This window comes from Puma concolor, chromosome C1 (assembly GCF_028749965.1).
Source record: "Puma concolor isolate L17-30 chromosome C1, mPumCon1.1.hap2, whole genome shotgun sequence".
Lineage (NCBI taxonomy): Eukaryota > Metazoa > Chordata > Mammalia > Carnivora > Felidae > Puma > Puma concolor.
The window spans coordinates 177,881,274-177,902,520 of NC_141674.1; the positions used below are offsets into that span (position 1 = coordinate 177,881,274).

General features: G+C 37.8%; 2 protein-coding genes across 2 annotated transcripts; both read left to right on the forward strand.

Moving 5' to 3' along the window:
- The first annotated feature begins 11,378 nt into the window (after positions 1 to 11,378).
- On the forward strand, positions 11,379 to 16,114 carry ASDURF (ASNSD1 upstream open reading frame). The gene is made up of 4 exons (XM_025934842.2): positions 11,379 to 11,562; positions 13,716 to 13,769; positions 14,986 to 15,061; positions 15,879 to 16,114. The coding sequence occupies exons 1-4, from the start codon at positions 11,473 to 11,475 to the stop codon at positions 15,947 to 15,949; spliced, it is 291 nt and encodes a 96-aa protein (XP_025790627.2). The 5' UTR covers positions 11,379 to 11,472; the 3' UTR covers positions 15,950 to 16,114.
- On the forward strand, positions 15,990 to 20,751 carry ASNSD1 (asparagine synthetase domain containing 1). Its single transcript, XM_025929403.2, has 3 exons — positions 15,990 to 17,477; positions 17,992 to 18,173; positions 20,384 to 20,751. Exons 1-3 carry the CDS (start codon positions 15,990 to 15,992, stop codon positions 20,667 to 20,669), a joined length of 1,956 nt encoding a protein of 651 aa, XP_025785188.2. The 3' UTR covers positions 20,670 to 20,751.
- Positions 20,752 to 21,247: the final 496 nt, after the last annotated feature.

Here is a 21,247-nt window from a genome sequence, read left to right on the forward strand (position 1 = left end):
GAACAGTCAAAACACAGCAGCAGAGTGCACACAGCACACACCAGGGACATTTCCTGAACCACCAGGCCCTGGACAGTACATTATCTCTTCTTAATATAGCCATTACTCTCAGTAGCAGGAAACATTACAGGTTTTCCTAACACACAGAAGAAGACAGAGACCCAGACAAAATGCCAAGAGAGAGGAATTCATCCCAAAAGAAAGAACAAAAAAGGTCACAGCCAGGGAGCTAATCAAGACAGATATAAGTAATATGCCTGATCCAGAATTTATTGTTTTAATTTTATTTTAATGTTTATTCATTTTTGAGAGAGAGAGAGACACAGCATGAGTAGGGTAGGGGCAGTGGGAGAGAGAGGGAGACACAGAGAATCCAAAGCAGTCTCCAGGCTCCGAGCTATCAGCACAGAGCCCGATGCATGGCTCAAACTCACAGACCATAAGATAATGACCTGAGCCGAAGTCGGTCACTTAACTGACTGAGCCACTCAGCTTCCCCAACTGATCCAGAATTTAAAGCAACAATCGTAAGGTAGCTGAGCTTGAGAAAGGCATAGAAGATACCAGGGAGTCCCTTACCACAAAGATAAAAGACCTAAAACCTCACTATGCCAAAATGAAAAATGCAGTAACTGAGATTTGAAACTGACTGAATGTAATTACCAAAAGGATGGAAGAAACATAGGAACCAATAAGTGAAACAAAGATAAAATTATGGAAAATAATGAAGCTAAAAAGAAGAGGGAAAGAAAAATATTAGATCACAAATATGGAGTTGCTAAGGAACTCAGCAACTCCATAAAGCATAATAATATTTATATCATAGAAGTCCCAGAAGAAGAGAGAAAAAAAGTGGACAGGTTTATTTGAGAAAATTATAGCTGAAAATTTCCTTAATCTGGGGAAGGAAACAGGCATCCAAATCCAGGAGGCACAGAGGACCCCATCAAAATCAACAAAAACAGGCCAACAGATGTAGAAAAAGCATTAGAGAAAGTACAGCATCCATTCTTGATAAAAGCTCTCAAGAAAATAAGGATAGGGGAACATACCTCAATATCATAAAAGACATATACTAAAGACCCACAATTAATATCATCCTCAGTGGGGGAAGAACTGAGAGCTTTTCCTCTACATTCAGGAACAAAACAGGATGTCCATTCTCACCACCACTGTTATTTAACTTAGTACTGGAAGAACTAGCCTCAGCAATCAGACAACAAAATGAAATAAAAGGCATACAAATTAGCAAGGAAGAGTCAAACTTTCACTATTTCCAGATGACATGATACTCTATATAGAAAACCTGAAGGACTCCACCAAAAAATTGCTGGAACTGATAAACAAATTCAGTAAAGTCGCAGGATCTATACACCAATAATGAAGCAGTAGAAAGAGAAATAAAAAAATCAATCCCATTTACAACTGCACCCAAAACCATAGGATACCTAGGAATAAACCTAACCAAAGAAGTGAAAGTTCTGTACCTTGTAAACTGTAGAACACTTTGGAAAGAAACTGAAGAAGACACAAAGAAATGGAAAAACATTCCATGCTTATGGATTGGAAGAACAGTGTTAAAATGTCTATACTACTCAAAGTAATCTACACATTTAATGCAATCTGTATCAAAAAACTACCAGTGTTTTTCACAGAGGTAGAACAAACAATCCTAAAATTTGTATGGAGCCACAAAAGACCCCAGACAGCCAAAGCAATCTGGAAAAAGAAAAGCAAAGGTGGAAACATCATGATTCCAGACTTTAAGCCATGTTACAAAGCTGTATTCATCAAGACTATGTTACTGGCGCAAAAACCGACACATAGATCAATGGACAGAATAGAAAACCCAGAAATGGACCCACAACTACATGGTCAACTAATCTTTGACAAAGCAGGAAAGAATATCCAATGGAAAAAATACAGTCTCTTCAACAACTGATGCTGGGAAACTAAACAGCTACATGCTGAAACTGGACCACTTTCTTACACCATACACACAAATAAATTCAAAATGGGTGAAAGACCTATATATGAGACAGGAAGCCATCAAAATCCTAGCGGAGAATACAGTCAGCAATCTCTTTGACCTCAGCCATAGCAACTTCTTATTAGACATGTCACTGGAGGCAAGAGAATTAAAAGCAAAAATGAACTATTGGGACTACATCAAAATAAAAAGCTTCTGCACTGCAAGGGAAACCATCAACAAAACAAAAAGGCAACCTACTGAATGGGAGAAAATATTTGGAAATGACATATCATATAAAAGGTTACTATCCAAAATATATAAAGAACTTTTACAACTCAACACCCAAAAAACAAATAATCCAATTAAAAATGGTTAGAAGACATGAACAGACATTCTCCAAAGAAGACATTCAGATGGCCAACAGACACATGAAAAGGTACTCAACATCACTCATCATCAGTGAAATACAAATCAAAACTACAATGAGATATCACCTCATATCTGTCAGAATGGCTAAAATCAAAAACACAAGAAACAAGAGGTGTTGGCGAGGATGCAGAGAAAGAGGAAGCCTCTTGTACTGTTGGTGGGAATGTAAACTGGTCCAGCCACTGTGGAAAACAGCGTGGAGGTTCCTCAAAAAATAAAAAAAAAACCACAACTACCTACAATCCAGCAATTGCACTACTAGGTATTTACCCAAGGGATACAAAAATACAGATTCAAAGGGGTACATGCACCCCAATGTTTATAGCGGCATTAACGACAATAGCCAAACTATGCAAAGAGCCCAAGTATCCATTGACTGATGAATGGATAAAGAAGACGTGGTATGTGTGCATATATATATATAATGTGTGCATATATACACACACATATATATATAATATTAGCTATCAAAAAGAATGAAATCTTGCCATTTGTAACAAAGTGGATGGAGCTAGAGCTAGAGTGTATTATGCTAAGCCAAACAAGTCAGTCAGAGAAAGACAAATAGCATATGATTTCACTCATGTGGAATTTAAGAAATGAAACAGGTGAATATGGGGGGGGGGCGGTCAGAGAAAGAGAAAGGCAACCATAAAACAGACTCTTAACTATAGAGAACAAAGTAAGGGTTGCTGGACAGGAGAGTGGGTGGGGGGGTTGGATTAAATGGGTGACAGATATAAAGGAGGGCACTAGTTGTGATGAGCACTGAGTGTTACATGTAAGTGATGAACCACTAAATTCTACGCCTGAAACTAACATTACCTTATATGTTTACTAAGTGAAATTTAAATAAAAACTTGAAATTACATAAAAAAGAAAGTAAACAAAAAGCAAACAAACAGAAAATGCCGAGATAAAAATTTCTTTAGTTGAACTAAACATTTTAATTAAACCATGTGCCTTATAGAAAAAAAGCCCAGTTACGGGCTTATATTCATGGAGAACCCCACCTAGTTATATTTTATCTTCATCTACATGACTCTAAGTAAAATTACAATTAGTTCAAATATTAGTACCAGTTGTATGATCATAATTTCAGTTATTTGAACAACACAGTCTCCCAAGTTCTAACTGCCTGACTTCATACTCTTTCACCTCCTCCCTCTTTCCCTGTCCCCTATATATATTCTTCTGCAAAAGCCATCCTCTGCCCCTTCTTTTTTTATTATTACTTATTTTGGGGAAAGCGCAAGTGGGAGAGGGGCAGAGAGAGGGGGACAGAGGATCTGAAGCGGGCTCTGCGTTGACAGGCCGACAGCAGTGAGCCTAACGTGGGACTTGAACTCACAAACCGCAAGATCATGACCCGAGCCAAAGGCGAACACTCAACTTCGCCACCCAGGTGCCCCTACCCCTTCTTTCAAGAGGCCTAAACCACCAGGCTGGACTGCAGTGGCAGCCATACCTATGATGACAGCAGCATCAGCAGTAAGGCTTTAGTCATCCGGAATTTAATCTCAGCCTTGTGTACTCCACTTCCACTATAAACCATTGGGAGCTATGGACACATATCCATGTGTTGTTTTGTTTTGTTTTCCTAGGGCAAGCCAATAACCACAGCATAGCAGCGCTTTTAATACTAAAACAACAGAACCTACAAGCTAACTTGTAAATTGAACTACCTTGAACTAACTTGTTTGCTTGTTTACACTATGATAATACAAATAGAATTTTCCTGGTAGTTGCTTCACAAAGAAAGAAAAAAACACCAAGGTAGAGTTACATTGTTACCATAAACAAATTTTTAGTACAGCTTTGTAAAACCTTATTATAGCTAATAGTCAGAACTAGGATAAAAATACCCAGCTATGAAGAGCTCTGCATTATAAAGAAGGCATTCTCTACAAATGTGCTTCACTAATACATCAATTAGATTTTATTTGTTCCTGTTGATTCACTCAGATGGACACATTTCTGCATGTTTTAGAAGCACCTAAATGCAAATTTGGTAACAATAAATGCCTAATCACTTTGAGACTCTTTAGATATTAAGCATTTCATAACTTTATTTCATTGACTACCATTCACTGTAGTCTAGCTCACAGAGATGGTTATGTTTAACTTTGCTTCTTCATTAATGTGGAACAGAACTTTTTAAGCACATCCTTAGTCTTTCCTAAAAATTTTTTAATGTTTATTTATTTCTGAGAGAGAGAGAGAGAGAGAGCACGAGCAGGGGAGGGGCAGAGAGAGAGGAAAACACAGAATCCGAAGCAGACCCCAGGCTCTGAGCTGTCAGCACAGAGCCCAACATGTGGATTGAACTCATGAGCTTTGAGATCATGAGCTCAGCTGAAGTCAGATACTCAACTGACTGGGCCACCCAGGTGCCCCAAGCATATCCTTAGTCTTTGAGAACATGTGAACATGTGACAGAAGTCATGGAAAAAGCTAAGATAATTTTAATCAACCTCTTTCTTAACTGTCAGACAAGTAAAGATGCATGGGCAGTATAAGAAGCATTTTTCACTGGTGTCATTCACAAGCCACACTGACCCCTACCTAGATTGTAAGATAGTATCACCAATAATGAAGTGTTCAGATCCAGTTAATACAAGACCAGGGCCGAGACCAGAGTGAGGTGTATGAGATACCTAGAGTGGAAAATCTAAAGAGGTGCTCGTTGCAGCCCCTGAGAGTGTGTGCATCCTTAAAATCTGCACCTATGTGTCTCATTTGTCTTACTCCAGTCCCTGCCCTACACAAGATCCCCAAAGTGATGTTGGCTGTAGGAACCAAGGGTGCCCGATCTCCACATTCCATAGCTGAAACTAAACTGCAGAACCAATCTTATCTCTGGTAGAAAGGGTTTACTCATCTTCAGCACAGTGCTTGGGAGACTCAGCCATTTCCCTTAAGTGACCGAGATCAGCCTGGTATGCTTTTCAACTAAGCTAAGACACTGCCTCCTTCCCCCCCCCCCCACCAAGTGCCTGTATGATAAGACCCAGGAGTCCCCCTTCCAGATACCAGAGCCCTGCTTATAAACACTAGTCCAAGATCTCAGGCCTCGTCACCTTCTGACAGAATTCCTGATGCAACACACCTACTTAGATTATAGTATTACCTCTTCCTTGATTTTACCTCCTTGTTATTTGACTCTAGAGCCTGGTCCAAATCCCACTCCATGCAATTTCCAGTTCTGTCTGCTGCTGAGACCACCCTCTAGGTGGCTGATCTAGGCTTCTTATAAGTCTGTGGCTCGATGTGTCACCTTTCAATTGGCATCCAGTAGCCCTACCCCAGCAAAGTGAACAGAACTATTTATTGTGACAACCAAAAATGCCTCCAGCCTTAGCCCTGTTGAGAATCACTGGAAGTAGAAGATAGGACCTATTTTCAATAAGAAACAGGCCAAGCATTTTGGAACCTGGTTCTTTCCAATCCATTGGTTCATAAATCTTGCTTGTGTCAAATTCATTTTGGGGAACTTCTCTTTCTATTATTTTTTAGTTTTTGGGAGAGGGTGCATGTGAGGAGTGGAGAGAGGCAAAGGGAGAGAGAGAATCTTTTTTAAAAATTTTTTAACAGTTTTATTCATTTTTTAGAGACAGAGAGACAGAGCACGAGCAGGGGAGGGGCAGAGAGAGGGGGGGACACAGAATCCAAAGCAGGCTCTAGGCTCTGAGCTGTCAGCACAGAGCCCAACACGGGGCTGGAACCCATGAACCATGAGATCATGACCTGAGCTGAAGTCGGCCACTTAACTGACTGAGCCACCCAGGAGCCCCAGAGAGAGAGAATCTTGATCTTGCTTGTGTCAAATTCATCTAGGGGAACTTCTCTTTTTATTGTTTTTTATTTTTTGAGAAGGGGGGGTGGGGGGAGAGAGTGTATGTGAGCAGTGGAGAGGGGCAGAGGGAGAGAGAGAGAGAATCTTGATCCCCCGGCCCTGGGATCATGACCTGAGCCAAAATCAAGAGTCAGACACTCAACCAACTGATCCACCCGGGCATTCATCTGGGGGAGCTTCTAACTTACCCTTTTAACACACACTTAAATAGTGCTTACTATGTGTCTTAAACTATTTTAAACACCTGACAAACATTAACTCATTCAATCCTCATAACAACCCTTTGAGTTAGGCATTATTATTATTCCCATTCTACAGATTAGGAAACTGAGGCTTGAAGGGTTAATGACTTATTTACCCAAAGTCACACATCTAATAAATATAAGCCTAAATTCAAGCTCAGCCCTTTGGGTTATAGGGTAAATGGTAAACATTATGTTATGCAGCAGACAACCATATCCCATTCCTAAAGATTTGTTTCAGTAAATATAGGGAAAGGACTGAGATATCTGTATGCAATATGAACAAAATTTTGAGGTGACTTTGTATAGTTAGAAGGGCACCCACCACCAGCACTATTCCACACCTCATTGTGGAGAGACAGAAAGGAGACTTATGTGGCTAGAAATGTGTGTTATAATATACCAAGAAAGCAAAGAAAAACAGTGGTTGGGGGCACTATTCATTCAAAACCTTGGAAGACAAGGTAATAATACACCTCACTTTCATAAAATAGTCAACAGTGAACTATGTATTGTTAAATGGAATAAAATATATTAAGAATGTAGCATCAGAGGAAGAGAATAGCATTAATAAACATGAAATTATCTTGTTAAGTAGATACATGACAGCAATGGACTTAAATGAAGGAAGAACAGCCTTGCTGGTTGTATGGTGAGATACAGATAGTCCTGAACCAGTCAGGCAAGACAAATGATAACAGGTAACCCCAAAGTGTGATTTTAAGCAAAATTATAGCAGCTGAGGGGGGAAATAGACACGACTGGATATACATGAAAAAATAAGATAAAATGTGAAAGAACTTTGAAAGCAGTTTAGCACCATACTAATATAACTATCACCACTTTGTTTAGTAGTAGGTCATCTTAAGTGGCCCCCAGGAATAGAACACACACAACAACAACGAAACCAAAACAACAGAAATATCCAAACCAGGCAGAGCCATAAGCAACAATCCACCACCAAAAGGGAGTGAGCAGCTGTAGACCAATCAGCAGTATTTCTGACTACTCAGTATGGAAATAATTGAGTCAAAGAGTAAACTCAAACCTGAACCAGAACTTTTACTCTGCCAGCCACTGCCATAGAAGGTGGAGTACAAAGAAGACCAATATACTGAGAACTTGGTTTCTAGCATTATAGAAAAGCTTCACTTTTTCCTGCAAGCACAAATTAAAATCACATCCCATGTGTCAGGAAAGGTGTGTTCCCAGGTTCCCACCATCTCGGCTGTATTAAACCCTAAAAGTGTTGGAGAACCAGCCAGGAGGTGAGTTAAAAGAATGCCAAATTTCAGTTTTTAATTAATATAATATTTGGTAATAAAAATTTTAAAAACTATTATCTGGAGCACCTGGGTGGTTCAGTTGGTTAAGTGTCCGACTTTGGCTCAGGTCATGATCTTATGGTCCATGGGTTTGAGCCCCACATCAGGCTCTGTGCTGACAGCTCAGAACCTGGAGCTTGCTTCTTATTCTGTGTCTCCCTCTCTCTCTGATCTTCCCCTGCTCATGCTCTGTCTCTTTCTCTCAAAAACAAGCAAACATTAAAAAATTTTAAAAACTATTATCTTGTGAATATGCCCTCAAAACTTTTTTCCCCTTCCCCTATGTTAATCTGTTTCATTTCTTAAATTCCACATATGAGTGAAATCATATGGTATTTATATTTCTCTGACTGACTTATTTCACTTAGCATAATACACCCTACCTCCATCCATGTCATTGCAAATGGCAAGATTTCATTCTTTTTGATAGCTGAGTAATATTCCAGTGTGCGTGTGTGTGTGTGTGTGTGTGCGTGTGTGTGTGTACCATATCTCCTTTATGAATTCATTAGTCAATGGCCATTTAGGCTCTTTCCATAATGTGGCCATTGTTAATAATGCTGTTATAAATATCAGGGTGCATGTGCCTCTTCAAATCAAAATTTTTGTATCCTTTGGGTAAATACATAGTAGTGAAATTGCTGAATCATAGGGCAGTTCTATTTTTCACTTTTTGAGGAACCTCCATACTGTTTTCCAGAGTGGCTGCACCAGTTTCTGTTCCCACCAACAATGCAAGAGGGTTCTCCTTTCTCCACATCCTCACCAACATCTGTTGTTTCCCATGTTGTTAATTTTAGCCATTTTGACAGGTGTGAGGTGCTGTCTCCTCCTGGTTTTGATTTGTATTTCACTGATGATGAATTATGTTGACCATCTTTTCATGTGTCTGTTAGCCATTTGGATGTCTTCTTTGGAAAAGTGTTCATGGCTTCCACTCATTTCTTAACTGGATTATTTGTTTTTTGGGTGTTGAGTTTGATAAGTTCTTTATAGATTTTGGATACTAACCCTTTATCAGCTATATCATTTGCAAGTATCTTCTCCCGTTCTGTAGGCTGCCTTTTAGTTTTGTTGACTGTTTCCTTTGCTGTGCAAAATTTCTTATCTTGATAAGGTCCTAATAGTTCATTTTTGCTTTGTTTTCCTTGCCTCCAGAAACATGTCTAATAAGAAGTCGCTACAGCCAAGGTCAAAGAGGTTGCTGCCTGTGTTCTCCTCTAGGATTTTGATGGTTTCCTGTCTCACATTTAGGTCTTTCACCTATTTTGAATTCATTTTTGTGTATGGTATATGAAAGTAATCCAGCTTCATTCTTTTGCATGTAGCTGTCTAGTTTTCCCAACACCATTTGTTGAAGAGACTGTATTTTTTCCACTGGATATTCTTTCCTGCTTTGTCAAAGATTAGTTGACCATATAGTTGTGGGTCCATTTCTTGGTTTTCTAGCCTGTTCCATTGATCTATGTGTCTGTTTTTGTGCCAGTACCATACCATCTTGATAACTATAGCTTTATAATGTAGCTTGAAGTCTGAAATTTGATGTCTCCAGCTTTGCTTTGCTTTTTCAAGATTGCTTTGGCTATTGACTGAGATTCCACCAAAAAGTTGCTAAAACTGATACACAAATTCAGCAAAGTCACAGGATGCAAAATCAATTACAGAAATATATTGCATTTCTATATACACCAATAATAAAGGAGCAGAAAGAGAAATCACACCAAAATCCATAAGATTTACAATTGTACCAAAAACTATAAAATACCTAGGAATACCTAACTTAAGAGGTAAACGTTCTGTACCTTGTAAACTATAGAACACTTAGGAAAGAAATTGAAGAAGACACAAAAAAATGGAAAAACATTCCATGCCCATGGATTGGAAGAACAAATAGTGTTAAAATGTCTATACTACTCAAAGCAATCTACACATTTAATGCAATCTGTATCAAAATACCACCAGCATTTTTCATAGAGCTAGAACAAACAGTCCTAAAATTTGTATGGAACCAGAATTTCTTTAATATAAGAGACATTATAATGGAATTTATTAATACTCTCCAGAAGTATGAAAACATTTTACACTCAGCAACATAGAAAGGCTATTCTGAAATATAGACACATGTACACATAGAAAGCTTATAGCTTCAGTTTTACATCTCAATCCCAGGTTGAAAGCAAAACAGAAATACAAACCTTCACCAGCCCAGATCTCAAAAAGCAGTTCTATTTCCCAGTGGGCACAAAGTTCTTAATTAATTTGAGCTCACAAAAGACAAAAAGACCATAAAACTGGATTCTCTTTCATCTCTCTTCTAATAGAGACTAGATCTCCATCATGCAACAGGTATCTTCAAATGTTTATACCATAAAATCAAATTCCCAATCACTGCTGCTACCAATGTATAATAACTTATCAGACATGCATTAATTAGAAACAAAAACAAATTTTTAAAAATCAGTAAAAAGTAAAAGTAGACAGTTAACTTAGTTCTATAACCACTTTGAATTTACTCTAAGAGCCAATAAAAGATACGCCTGGGCCTAAATAACTCTGAGGTGCACTTCCTTAGCCATACAATTTCACTCCCTCAGTTGAGTACACATCAGTTGGCATCTCCATGGAAGCTTGAGAGCTCCTATGTTGAAGTATAATTTTCAAATATACAAAATCATGTCTCTCATGCAAGTATAATATGAACATATGTCATATTACTCAATTTTATTCATTTTATTCAATCCAATTAATGAAGGAACAGATGTCAAAACAACAGAGTTTATTAAAAATTAGGCATATATTAATAAAAAATCATTATTAACTGCAGAGTTAGATGTAAAACTGATTAATTTCTTACAGAACAATCAATCACAACCTGTGGCATTATCTGGTCCGCCAGATAGAAATTATTTGCATCTCTGCCACAAAATTTACAAGTTAACCTCTGCTCCTGCATAATTGTAAAATAGCCCAGTCAATAGAAAATAACGTTCAGAAAAGATATTAAAGAACACCTCTTAATCTCTTGCCTGTTTACAACGTTTGGATAATTTTTCTCATAGGAGATACTGTAAATATTGCATACAACATACTTATACTAAAAATTTATTCATTTATCAGAAATTTATATTTAACTAGGCATCCTATATTTATCTTTTAACCCTAATAAGTAGTTAGCAAAAATTTTACCAAGTCTGTAGGGTTCCGTTGCCAAAAATGTTATCTATTAAATCTATGCCTAGTTTCATATCCTTCTTTGCCTAGATAATAAATAGGAAGTGGTATTTTTACCGCTCTTCTATTCTTTATGTTTACCACTGGGGGGCGCATATAACTCACAATCCACTGGATTCCAGCTCGTGTGGTGACCACAGGAGCTTTTCCACGTCAGATCCGCTAGGGCACCGTTCAGATACCACTCCCATTTCACGAACGTCCTAAGCAACTGTGCGCACGCGCACAACTGCTCCCAAGACAGAGCGGGTTTGCGCAGGCGCTCTAGCAAATGCGCAGCCGCTATCGGTAAGACTGATGGGAAAGTGAAAGGAAGGGGGTGGGGGCCGCTGGGAGCGCGCATGCGCTGAATTGGAGCCTGTTGGGTAGTGGGAGCTAGTGGGGTGCCGTATCCTGAGTTCACCGTGCTCTGTGGAGATGCCCGGCCGTGGGTCTCAACCCGAGGACCGCGCTGCGCTGTTCTCTGCAGATAACTCGACCCCGCACAAGGAGGATCTTAGCAGCAAGGTGAGTGTAGGACGAGTCGCGAACCTTCGGACTGGGCTCTGCTTGACTCCAAAGAAGATCCACCGCGCCACATGGCCCGCCCTCGACTTTGCCCTGAGTCTTAGCACTTGGCAGCCACAGTTAAAGGGAGATCGTGAAATTTGCCCCAAGAGTAGACCCATTTGGCAGTGGGACAGAGGCTTGGTTGAGGTCTTTTCTCTCTACTCTTTGTAAACCATTAGAAATACGGCCCACCCCAGATCCGGATGCTACAGTATTTCCCATCTCAGAAAATGTCACCACTATCCATTCAGTTGTCCATGCCAATAACCTGGAAGCCATTCTTGACGCCCATCACCTGCCAGTTCTACTTCTGAAGTTCATTTCAAATAGATCCCTTCATCACAGTGTACGCTCACCATCCTAAACGAGCCATCTTCATCCACCATCGGGAATCTTCCATAGGTTTCCTAACCACTCTCTCCGCATCCATCCTTACCTTCTTCCTATCTGTTCTCCACTGTAGCGAGAGCAATGATCCTGAAACGTGTATCTGATGGTCACTGTTCTACCCAAAAAGGTCGGGGCTGGGGGGGTGGGGGGAGGGCTAAGCAATGTAAATCTTAACTGCCATAAACAAAAATATACTGGAGATGGGAATGGTTATAGCCATTCAGGTATTAGATGTCCTAGATTTTACTTTAGTTTTGTCCTAAACTAACAGTACCATCTCAGGCAAGTCACTCATCTCTCCGTATCCGTTTCCTTGTTTGAAGTAAAGTGAAATGTATAATGTACACCTGTCATTCCTAAAATGAATGGGGAAGCACTGTTCAAACGTAAGTCTGAAGGTTATACAAATTTGGTCTTGGAATTCAACTCCAATCTAGCCAGTTACTACACTGACTGGAGAAACAGAAGAGTACACACCCACAGGGAGTGAATTTTCTTTTCATTTTTTTTAAATATATGAAATTTATTGTCAAATTGGTTTCCATACAACACCCAGTGCTCATCCCAAAAGGTGCCCTCTTCAATGCCCATCACCTACCCTCCCCTCCCTCCCACCCCCCATCAACCCTCAGTTTGTTCTCAGTTTTTAAGAGTCTCTTATGCTTTGGCTCTCTCCCACTCTAACCTCTCTTTATTTTTTTTTCCTTCCCCTCCCCCATGGGTTCCTGTTAAGTTTCTCAGGATCCACATAAGAGTGAAAACATATGGTATCTGTCTTTCTCTGTATGGCTTATTTCACTTAGCATAACACTCTCCAGTTCCATCCATGTTGCTACAAAGGGCCGTATTTCATTCTTTCTCATTGCCACATAGCAGGGAGTGAATTTTCAAACCACATACAACCTACTCCAATTACTACCATAGCAAGCCATTTATGCTGATGTGTGACAGATCTGTGAGGTGTGTGAGGTAGGACAGAGTTTATAAAACCTGCTTTTAGAGGCACTGATAACACAATGTAATCAGTCATGTTCACAGTATAACTGCCCTTGCTGAAAAGAGTTAGAAATTCACTCCCACTTAGTTGTGCCCTAGCCTACTAATAAAAAGTGAGGGCTAGTTCAGCAGTGCCAGCACTGTGCTAGTCTTTGAAATGTAAAGAGGAATAAAGCCACGATGGAAAGTGATAACACCTTAACAGCCCCAGGTAGGTCATTTAGTACTACTTGTTTGTTCTGCATGTGTGGCTGCACTATTTATACATGAATCATGGAAACCATTGATATTTGAGAGGGAAGAAAAGTAGCCTACTCCTTATGACATTTGCTATTTGTAAAAAATAATAATAATAAAAATAAAACATAACTTAAAAGAAGTCATTAAAAATACTCTTGGTGCTTATTGTCTATTTTAAATAAAAGGTGCAAACTTAGTTTAGTAACTCTGGTCCTTGCATGAATGCTGGTTACCAACACTAAACCCTCTGTCTGGGTTCAGTGGGCTTTCTGACACCTATCAAGTATAATCACTGTTTCCTTTTTCAACTTCCCCCCAGGCGCACCCTCACACACTGCTGTTGGAAAGAATCTATGTGTTCACAGACTGCCCATCTGGATAGTCAGTAAATTATAATCCCATATCCCATCTCCAATTTTAAAGGGCCCTCAATTGAACATACTTGATAGCCTCTGATTTAAGAAGTTTTTCTTTTATTTCAATAGATTAAAGAACAAAAAATTGTTGTGGATGAACTTTCTAACCTGAAGAAGAACAGGGTAAGTTATTAGAGTAATTCTGAATTGTATGTGGGAGAGTTTGATTATATTAACTATATACTAAAGTTACAAGAATTATATCTAAGATTTATATTTACATTAAAATTTGCAAGATGTCAGCATTCTTTTTAGTTACATTGCAAAAGTGAAAAGTGTCCAAGATTTTATACACATACATACTTATATGTTAATTATAGTTGATAATATTTTATTCCCATCATATACAATTCACATAACCTTTGAACTAAAAGGTACTAATTATACAATGTAATCACTAATGGTATTTATTTTATACTTGAATTTGGTGTTTTCTTTTGAAATAAATAACCTTAAAATATATTTAGGAGACTATGCCTTTAAGTGAATGTGGATAGTTGTTGAAAAACAAAAAGGATAAATTGCTTCTCTCTTCCTCACATTTTTTACACAAATCTGCCAAATATTTAACATGGTTATTTAATGACAATTCCATTAATGTATCTATAAACAAGCAAGCTACTGCTTTATGTGTAGTAATACTGTCAAAAATTACATTTTAAAGTTCAGGAAGAAATTATTTTGAGCCCTTTAAAATATTCGATACTGACAGGTTGGTTAGCCCTTTCTGATACTGTCACTTAAAGGAATTTTAGAACTTAAGTCACAACTGATACAAACTTTCTAGAGGGCAAGTTGGCAGAGTATATCAAAGCCTTAAAACTATGTAGCATTTTGACCCAGTAGTTCCCCTTATAGGAATTGATACCTATGAATCATGGGATTATACAAAGATTTAGTTACAAAGAAATTCATTACAACTTTGATTTCTAAAGTTGGTTGTACCTTCAATGTGTAAAACATGAAGACTTAACCAAATAAACTGTAATGTTATACCCATACAATAATGTTGTAAAAGAATGTTTATTGATAACAGAAACTGTTCCCAATATGTTGTTCCTTGAGAAAAGCAAATAATAAATCTGTATTTATAATAAGAGCCTTTTTTGTTCAAGAAAACTGATGTGGTATATACAGAAAAAACATTTCACTTCAGTGTTAATGGTAGCAATTTCTAGATGGTAGAATAATGGGTGACTTTTGTTTACCTGTAATTTGCTAAGGTATTGTTCTGAATATACGTTACTGAAGTTCAGGAATATATACTAAAAGGGTTCACAGTTTCGACATAACACTTTTTAGATCAAATCATAATATTAGCCTAAATTATGTTTTGCAGAAAGTATATAGGCAACAACAGAACAGCAACATATTCTTTCTTGCAGACCGAACAGAAATGCTTTCTGAAAGCAAAAGTAAGTTTATTTGGTATATTATATAGAAATGCATGGAAAGTCTTTTCTAGGCTTTCTGTAGAAAATAATAGTAGTGCCTAAATTATATTGTCTATCTGAATGTTTAAATCTATATCTGAAGATTGGATGGTGATATACATATAAGTAAGATTAATGCTGTGGTTTGGGTTTCTTCAAGTTAGCCTAAGAGTGTTAGAAAGCTATAATTATTAATGTGTGCTTTAGAATTTTAGATAGATCTAGGTATGAAAATTTTCTACAACTTTCTCCTTTTATGACTTTGAGTGAATTACTTTGGGACTCAAAAGTTTTGTGGGATTTAAACAAGAAAGGGAAAAGAGAACCTGGGTGACTCATTTTGGTTAAGCATCCAACTTTGCCTCAGGTCGTGATCTCATGGCCCCTGAGTTCAAGCCTGTGTGGGGTTCTATGCTGACATCTTGGAGCCTAGAGCCTGCTTTGGATTCTGTCTCCCTCTCTCTGTCTCTCTGCCCCTCTCCCTCACTCTCTTTCTGTCTCTCAAAAATAAATAATACATGTTAAAAAAACTTTTAATTAAAAAAATAAATAGGAAGGGATGTATAAAGTTCATAGTCCAGTGCCTAGGCCAAAGTAAGCATTTAATAAATGGAAATTATTTTCCTAAAAGTTAAACATTGTAATCAGAAGCCTGTTGTAAATGATTATTCACACTAACACAGTGCATATACTCAAGTGCTTTGATCTTGGTAAGTAGCCTATGTTGCTCTATGAATTACTAGGTGAAGGTCCAAGAATTTTTATTTTACTTGACGTATCTTCTCCCCTCCCCCCACAGATATATTGGATGAACTGAAAAAAGAATACCAAGAAATAGAAAACTCAGAGAAGACCAAAATCAAGAAATAATATTTTATTTTATCAAGAAATAACTTGATTTCACATAACAATGTGTGGCATTTGCTGTTCTGTAAGCTTTTCTGTTGAGCATTTCAGCAAAGATTTGAAAGGGGATTTACTGTATAATCTTAACCGACGGGGACCCAACAGTAGTAAACAGTTGTTAAAGTCTGATGTTAGCTACCAGTGTTTATTTTCTGGTCATGTCCTTCACTTAAGAGGTGTTTTGACTGCCCAGCCTGTGGAAGATGAAAGAGGCAATGTGTTCCTGTGGAATGGAGAAGTCTTTAGTGGCATAAAGGTTGAAGCTGAAGAAAATGATACCCAAGTAATGTTTAATTATCTTTCCTCTTGTAAGACTGAATCTGATATTTTGTCACTCTTCTCAGAAGTCCAGGGTCCTTGGTCTTTTATATATTACCAAGCATCTAGTCATCATTTATGGTTTGGTAGGGATTTTTTTGGTCGTCGTAGCTTGCTTTGGCATTTTAGTAATTTGGGCAAGAGTTTCTGCCTCTCTTCAGTTGGTGCCCAAACATCTGGAGTGGCCAACCAGTGGCAAGAAGTTCCAGCATCTGGAATTTTTAGAATTGATCTCAAGTCTCCTTCCGTTTCCGAATCTGTGGTTTTAAAATTGTACCCTTGGAAATGTATTTCTAGGGAGAATGTTATCAAAGAATGTGTTAATAGCCTGACTCAAATTTCAGCAAACTTGCCAACATTTGTATCAGTGGTAGCAAATGAAGCCAAACTCTATCTTAAAGAACCTGTTGTTCCTTTAAATATGACGTTGCCACAAGCTCCATTTGAGATTTATTGCAGTAACATTGCTAGTGTCCCACCTACCAGGGAAACGCTTCAGGTCTTTCTTACTGATGGACACATGAAGGAAGTAGTTCAGCAGTTCATTGATGTCCTGAGTATCGCAGTGAAGAGACGTGTCTTATGTTTACCTAGGGGTGAAAACCTGACACAAAGTGAGGTTTTGAAAAGTTGTGATAGGAAAGCAAATGTTGCAATCCTGTTTTCTGGGGGTATTGATTCCATGGTTATTGCGGCCCTTGCTGACCATCATGTACCTTTAGATGAACCCATTGACCTTCTTAATGTGGCATTCATGACTAAAGAAAAGACCATACTTACTGGTTTTAACAAAAAGAGGAAAAAACAGAAAAACCATTGTGAAATGCCTTCTGAAGAATCCTCTAAAAATGCTGCTGTTGCTGCTGCTGCTGCTGCTGCTGGTAACGATGATGATAGTTCTGATAAACAATTCAGTGTACCAGATCGTATCTCAGGAAGAGTGGGACTGAAGGAACTACAGGCTGCTAACCCTTCCCGGACTTGGAATTTTGTTGAAATTAATGTTTCTCTGGAAGAACTGCAAGAATTAAGAAGAACTCGAATATGCCACCTGGTTCAGCCCTTGGATACAGTGTTGGACGATAGCATTGGCTGTGCAGTCTGGTTTGCTTCTAGAGGAATTGGTTGGTTAGTGACCCAGGACGAAGCAAAATCATATCAGAGCAGCGCAAAGGTATGGCACAGAATGTCTACTCGAAGAATTTCTGAGATCTAATTTTTATCCTTTAAAGCTATTAGCATTTAGATTGCAAGAACATAACGTATTTTAATTGCATTTAATCTACAATGCAACATAGAAGACTTTTATTTAAAAAAAAAATTTTTTTTAACGTTTATTTATTTTTGAGACAGAGAGAGACAGAGCATGAACAGGGGAGGAGCAGAGAGAGAGGGAGACACAGAATCTGAAACAGGCTCCAGCCTCTGAGCTGTCAGCACAGAGCCCGACGCAGTGCTCGAACTCACGGACTGTGAGATCATGACCTGAGCCGAAGTCAGATGCTTAACCGACCAAGCCACCCAGGCGCCCCTAGAAGACTTTTTTAAAAATTGGGCATATTTTTACTACTTTATGACTTGCCGTGTGTTTTTTGTCTGAAGATGTTATTTTTGAGATTATAATTTTTTAAGCTGTGCTTTTGTCTTTATCATATATCATAAAAAGGGATTTCTGTAAACCGTTACAGGTGGTTCTTACTGGAATCGGTGCTGATGAGCAACTTGCAGGTTATTCTCGTCACCGTGTCCGCTTTCAGACCCATGGAATGCAAGGATTAAATAAGGAAATCGAGATGGAACTGGGTCGAATTTCCTCTAGAAATCTTGGTCGTGATGACAGAGTTATTGGTGATCATGGAAAAGAAGCAAGGTAATTCAAATTAAGTGTTGTGGGTAATTTTGTAAACAAACAAACAAAACATTAGCCTGTGGAGAATTTTAGGTTCCTTTCTTTGGAGACCACTCAAATGAGTAACAGTAGCAACAATAATATGTTGGCTTTATATTAAAACACCGTCAGTCAGAGGGAGAGTGGGGTGGGCGGGGCAGCCAGAAGAGCACTTGTTGTCCAGAGCTCATTCTGTAAGCAATGTCTTGGCATGACTGTTATTAGTACCACAGCGAAAAAGACTATAAAACCGAGGTAGTGAAATGCTGAGAGAAAGTATTTAATGGGTTTGGTTTTGTTGTAAATGTTTACTTTCCTCCCAGCAAGAGCATAGGCCCTACCCCCACGTTTTGCCCTCCAGTGTTAGAGAACCCAGTTTTGTCTCTAGGGACATATATGCATGCTCGATCCATGCTGATGTAAATGCTGGTTCCAGAACTGGATTCCCCTCTGCTATGTGTGTTTTGAACTCAGTTTGGTCATATGTTGCAGGTTACCTAAAACTTGCCAAGAGATCAAGGCATTTACATATGTATACTTTTTTTTAAATTCAGGGGTTTATTTTTACCTAACAGTATATTTATGGTGGTAGTGAACAAGTGCTTGAGAACACCTTTTTAAATTATTAAGGATAAAAAAAATGTGTTATAGTTATAAAAAGCAGAAGTTTGTTCAAGTGGGTTAATTTATTAAGTGGTAGTTTATTAAAAGGGTACAGCATGCGAGAACAGGGAGTCCGAATCAGCTTTGTGAGAACATCGTAATACACCTACTCTAACACTTCACCATTTCTTACCTCTATTTCAGTTTCTTATATATATTATATAATTTAAATATATACCACAGTATAAAAACTTTAAAAATATTTTCCTTTTGAAGGGTGTGTATATTTGAGAGAGAGCGATATTCAGTCCTTTATTTCAGGTAGGTCAGAGAAAAGGGAATTTATTTTATTTCGTAGAACAGTTAATTCTAAACGCCCCATATGATACCCTCAGGTAAAAGTGCATATGAGGAATGTTTAAACAGCTAATAGAGAATTGTGATTTAACAAATACCCTGATAGTGGGTGGATATAAATAATTTATTACTAAATTATTATACTTTTATTTATGATTTATTTATTTATTGTTTATTATGCATTTGGCATGCTGTTAATTCAGCGATCAATTGATTAGATTATGCTATATATAGATTTGCTTTTGCGATTAATTCATTTTTATAAAATATTTCATATGACGAATGCCTTACCTTTTCTAGTCTCTCTACTGGAGCTAGGATAAAATTTAATAAAACAGAAAGAAACACTACTGTAACAGTATTGCATATTAAGGAATTGGCAGGAGAGTATTAAAGTATTTTAGGGGCACCTAGATGGCTCAGTGGGTTAACCATCTAACTTTAGCTCAGGTCATGATCTCATTTCATGAGTTCCAGCGCCGTGTCAGGCTCTGTGCCGACAGCTCAAAGTCTGGGGCCTGCTTCAGATTCTGTGTCTCCCTCTCTCTGTGCCCCTCTTCCACTCATGGTCTATCTTTCTCTGTCTTTCAAAAATGAATAAATGTTAAAAAAAATTTTTTTAGAAAAAAAAAGTAAACAAAACAAAACAACACAGAATTTTCTAGGAAATCAGGGAAGCCAAAGGGCAGAAAGTTAGTTTTTTAAATCTAATACTTTATTGTGTTATACTGATTTGTCACCATTTAAATGGGTTGAATGTAATTAAATAATTTTGATACTGTAAGATTTTACCATAAGTAAACATTTCACAATTTCAGGATTATAGAGTGCTTCTATATTGATCTCATATTCATTCTCTTTTTATATGATAAAGAACAAACACAGATTGAATAATTGACCTAAGACCATACTTGTTTTCAAGGCACTGCTAAAGATTCCTTGTGAAACAATTTGAGATTATTTCTTACCATAGGCCTAATGTATTTATTTTTTCAGGCAAAATTTATTTTGTAGTATATGTATTAAAATTAGTCACATGAAACATTTGTCAGTGTGATTACATTTTAGGTGTGAAATTGTGTAAATAACCAGAATATTTTTAATTGAGAAAAATAGTGCCATGAAAAATTAATTTGATGCTATAAATTTTAACATTGAATAAAATGCAAAAGAAATAATCATAACAAATTGGGTCTTTTTATGTAGTGGTTATGTTTATCTATTTATTTTAGATTTCCTTTCCTGGATGAAAATGTCGTCTCCTTTCTAAATTCCCTACCAGTTTGGGAGAAGGCAAACTTGACTTTGCCCCGTGGAATTGGTGAAAAACTAATTTTGCGTCTTGCAGCAGTGGAACTTGGCTTAACAACCTCTCCTCTTCTGCCGAAACGGGCCATGCAGTTTGGATCCAGAATTGCAAAAATGGAAAAGAATAATGAAAAGGCATCTGATAAATGTGAAAGGCTCCAAGTCATTTCCTTAGAAAACCTTTCTATTGAAAAGGAGATTAAAACATAATATTTCACAATGTAACAACATTTACTGAATGATGATTATGTAAAAATAAAACACTCGGCTGCTTTATTATTATATAATGTAATGGTTTTAAGGTTCATTACATGAATTTATATTTAACTATATAGCTTAATATAACCAAGTTAGTCAAGTTGACGAGAAAAAGAGAATACTTGAAAGAATAGTTGGGATGTTTTAAACTGTGATATCAACATTGCTTTGAGCTCTTACATGGTAATGTCCCACCAGCAACAAAAGAAGGCAGCTTTTACTGACTCTTGTCATGGTAGCTACACCCAGAAATAACTCAATTTGTCATTGTCGTCAGGGGCCTGGCTTAAACAGGGCCTTCTTTGGCAGAAGAGAGAACTCAGGTTTACAGAAGCTAAGCAATTTGCTTGAGATTCACACTCCTGAGCAATACTTGGTACTTCTGTTACATCTCTTTAGGCAGCTCATTTTCTCAGTCAGAACTTGTGACTGTTTTAAGCATTCTGTCCCACACATCTGTGCCTTCCTCTCTTTGCCCCATTCTCAGCTCATGACCTGAGCTTTTCACAGATCAAAGTCATCAGGACAGG

Bases quoted from the DNA above. Each gene is read 5' to 3' on its own strand.
- ASNSD1 (XM_025929403.2), top strand. From the start codon at position 15,990: ATGTGTGGCATTTGCTGTTCTGTAAGCTTTTCTGTTGAGCATTTCAGC. The intron at 17,478-17,991 runs GTATGGCACAGA...AAACCGTTACAG, and splicing joins CATATCAGAGCAGCGCAAAG to GTGGTTCTTACTGGAATCGG. The intron at 18,174-20,383 runs GTAATTCAAATT...TATTTATTTTAG, and splicing joins GATCATGGAAAAGAAGCAAG to ATTTCCTTTCCTGGATGAAA.
- ASDURF (XM_025934842.2), top strand. From the start codon at position 11,473: ATGCCCGGCCGTGGGTCTCAACCCGAGGACCGCGCTGCGCTGTTCTCT. The intron at 11,563-13,715 runs GTGAGTGTAGGA...TTATTTCAATAG, and splicing joins AGGAGGATCTTAGCAGCAAG to ATTAAAGAACAAAAAATTGT. The intron at 13,770-14,985 runs GTAAGTTATTAG...TATGTTTTGCAG, and splicing joins CTAACCTGAAGAAGAACAGG to AAAGTATATAGGCAACAACA.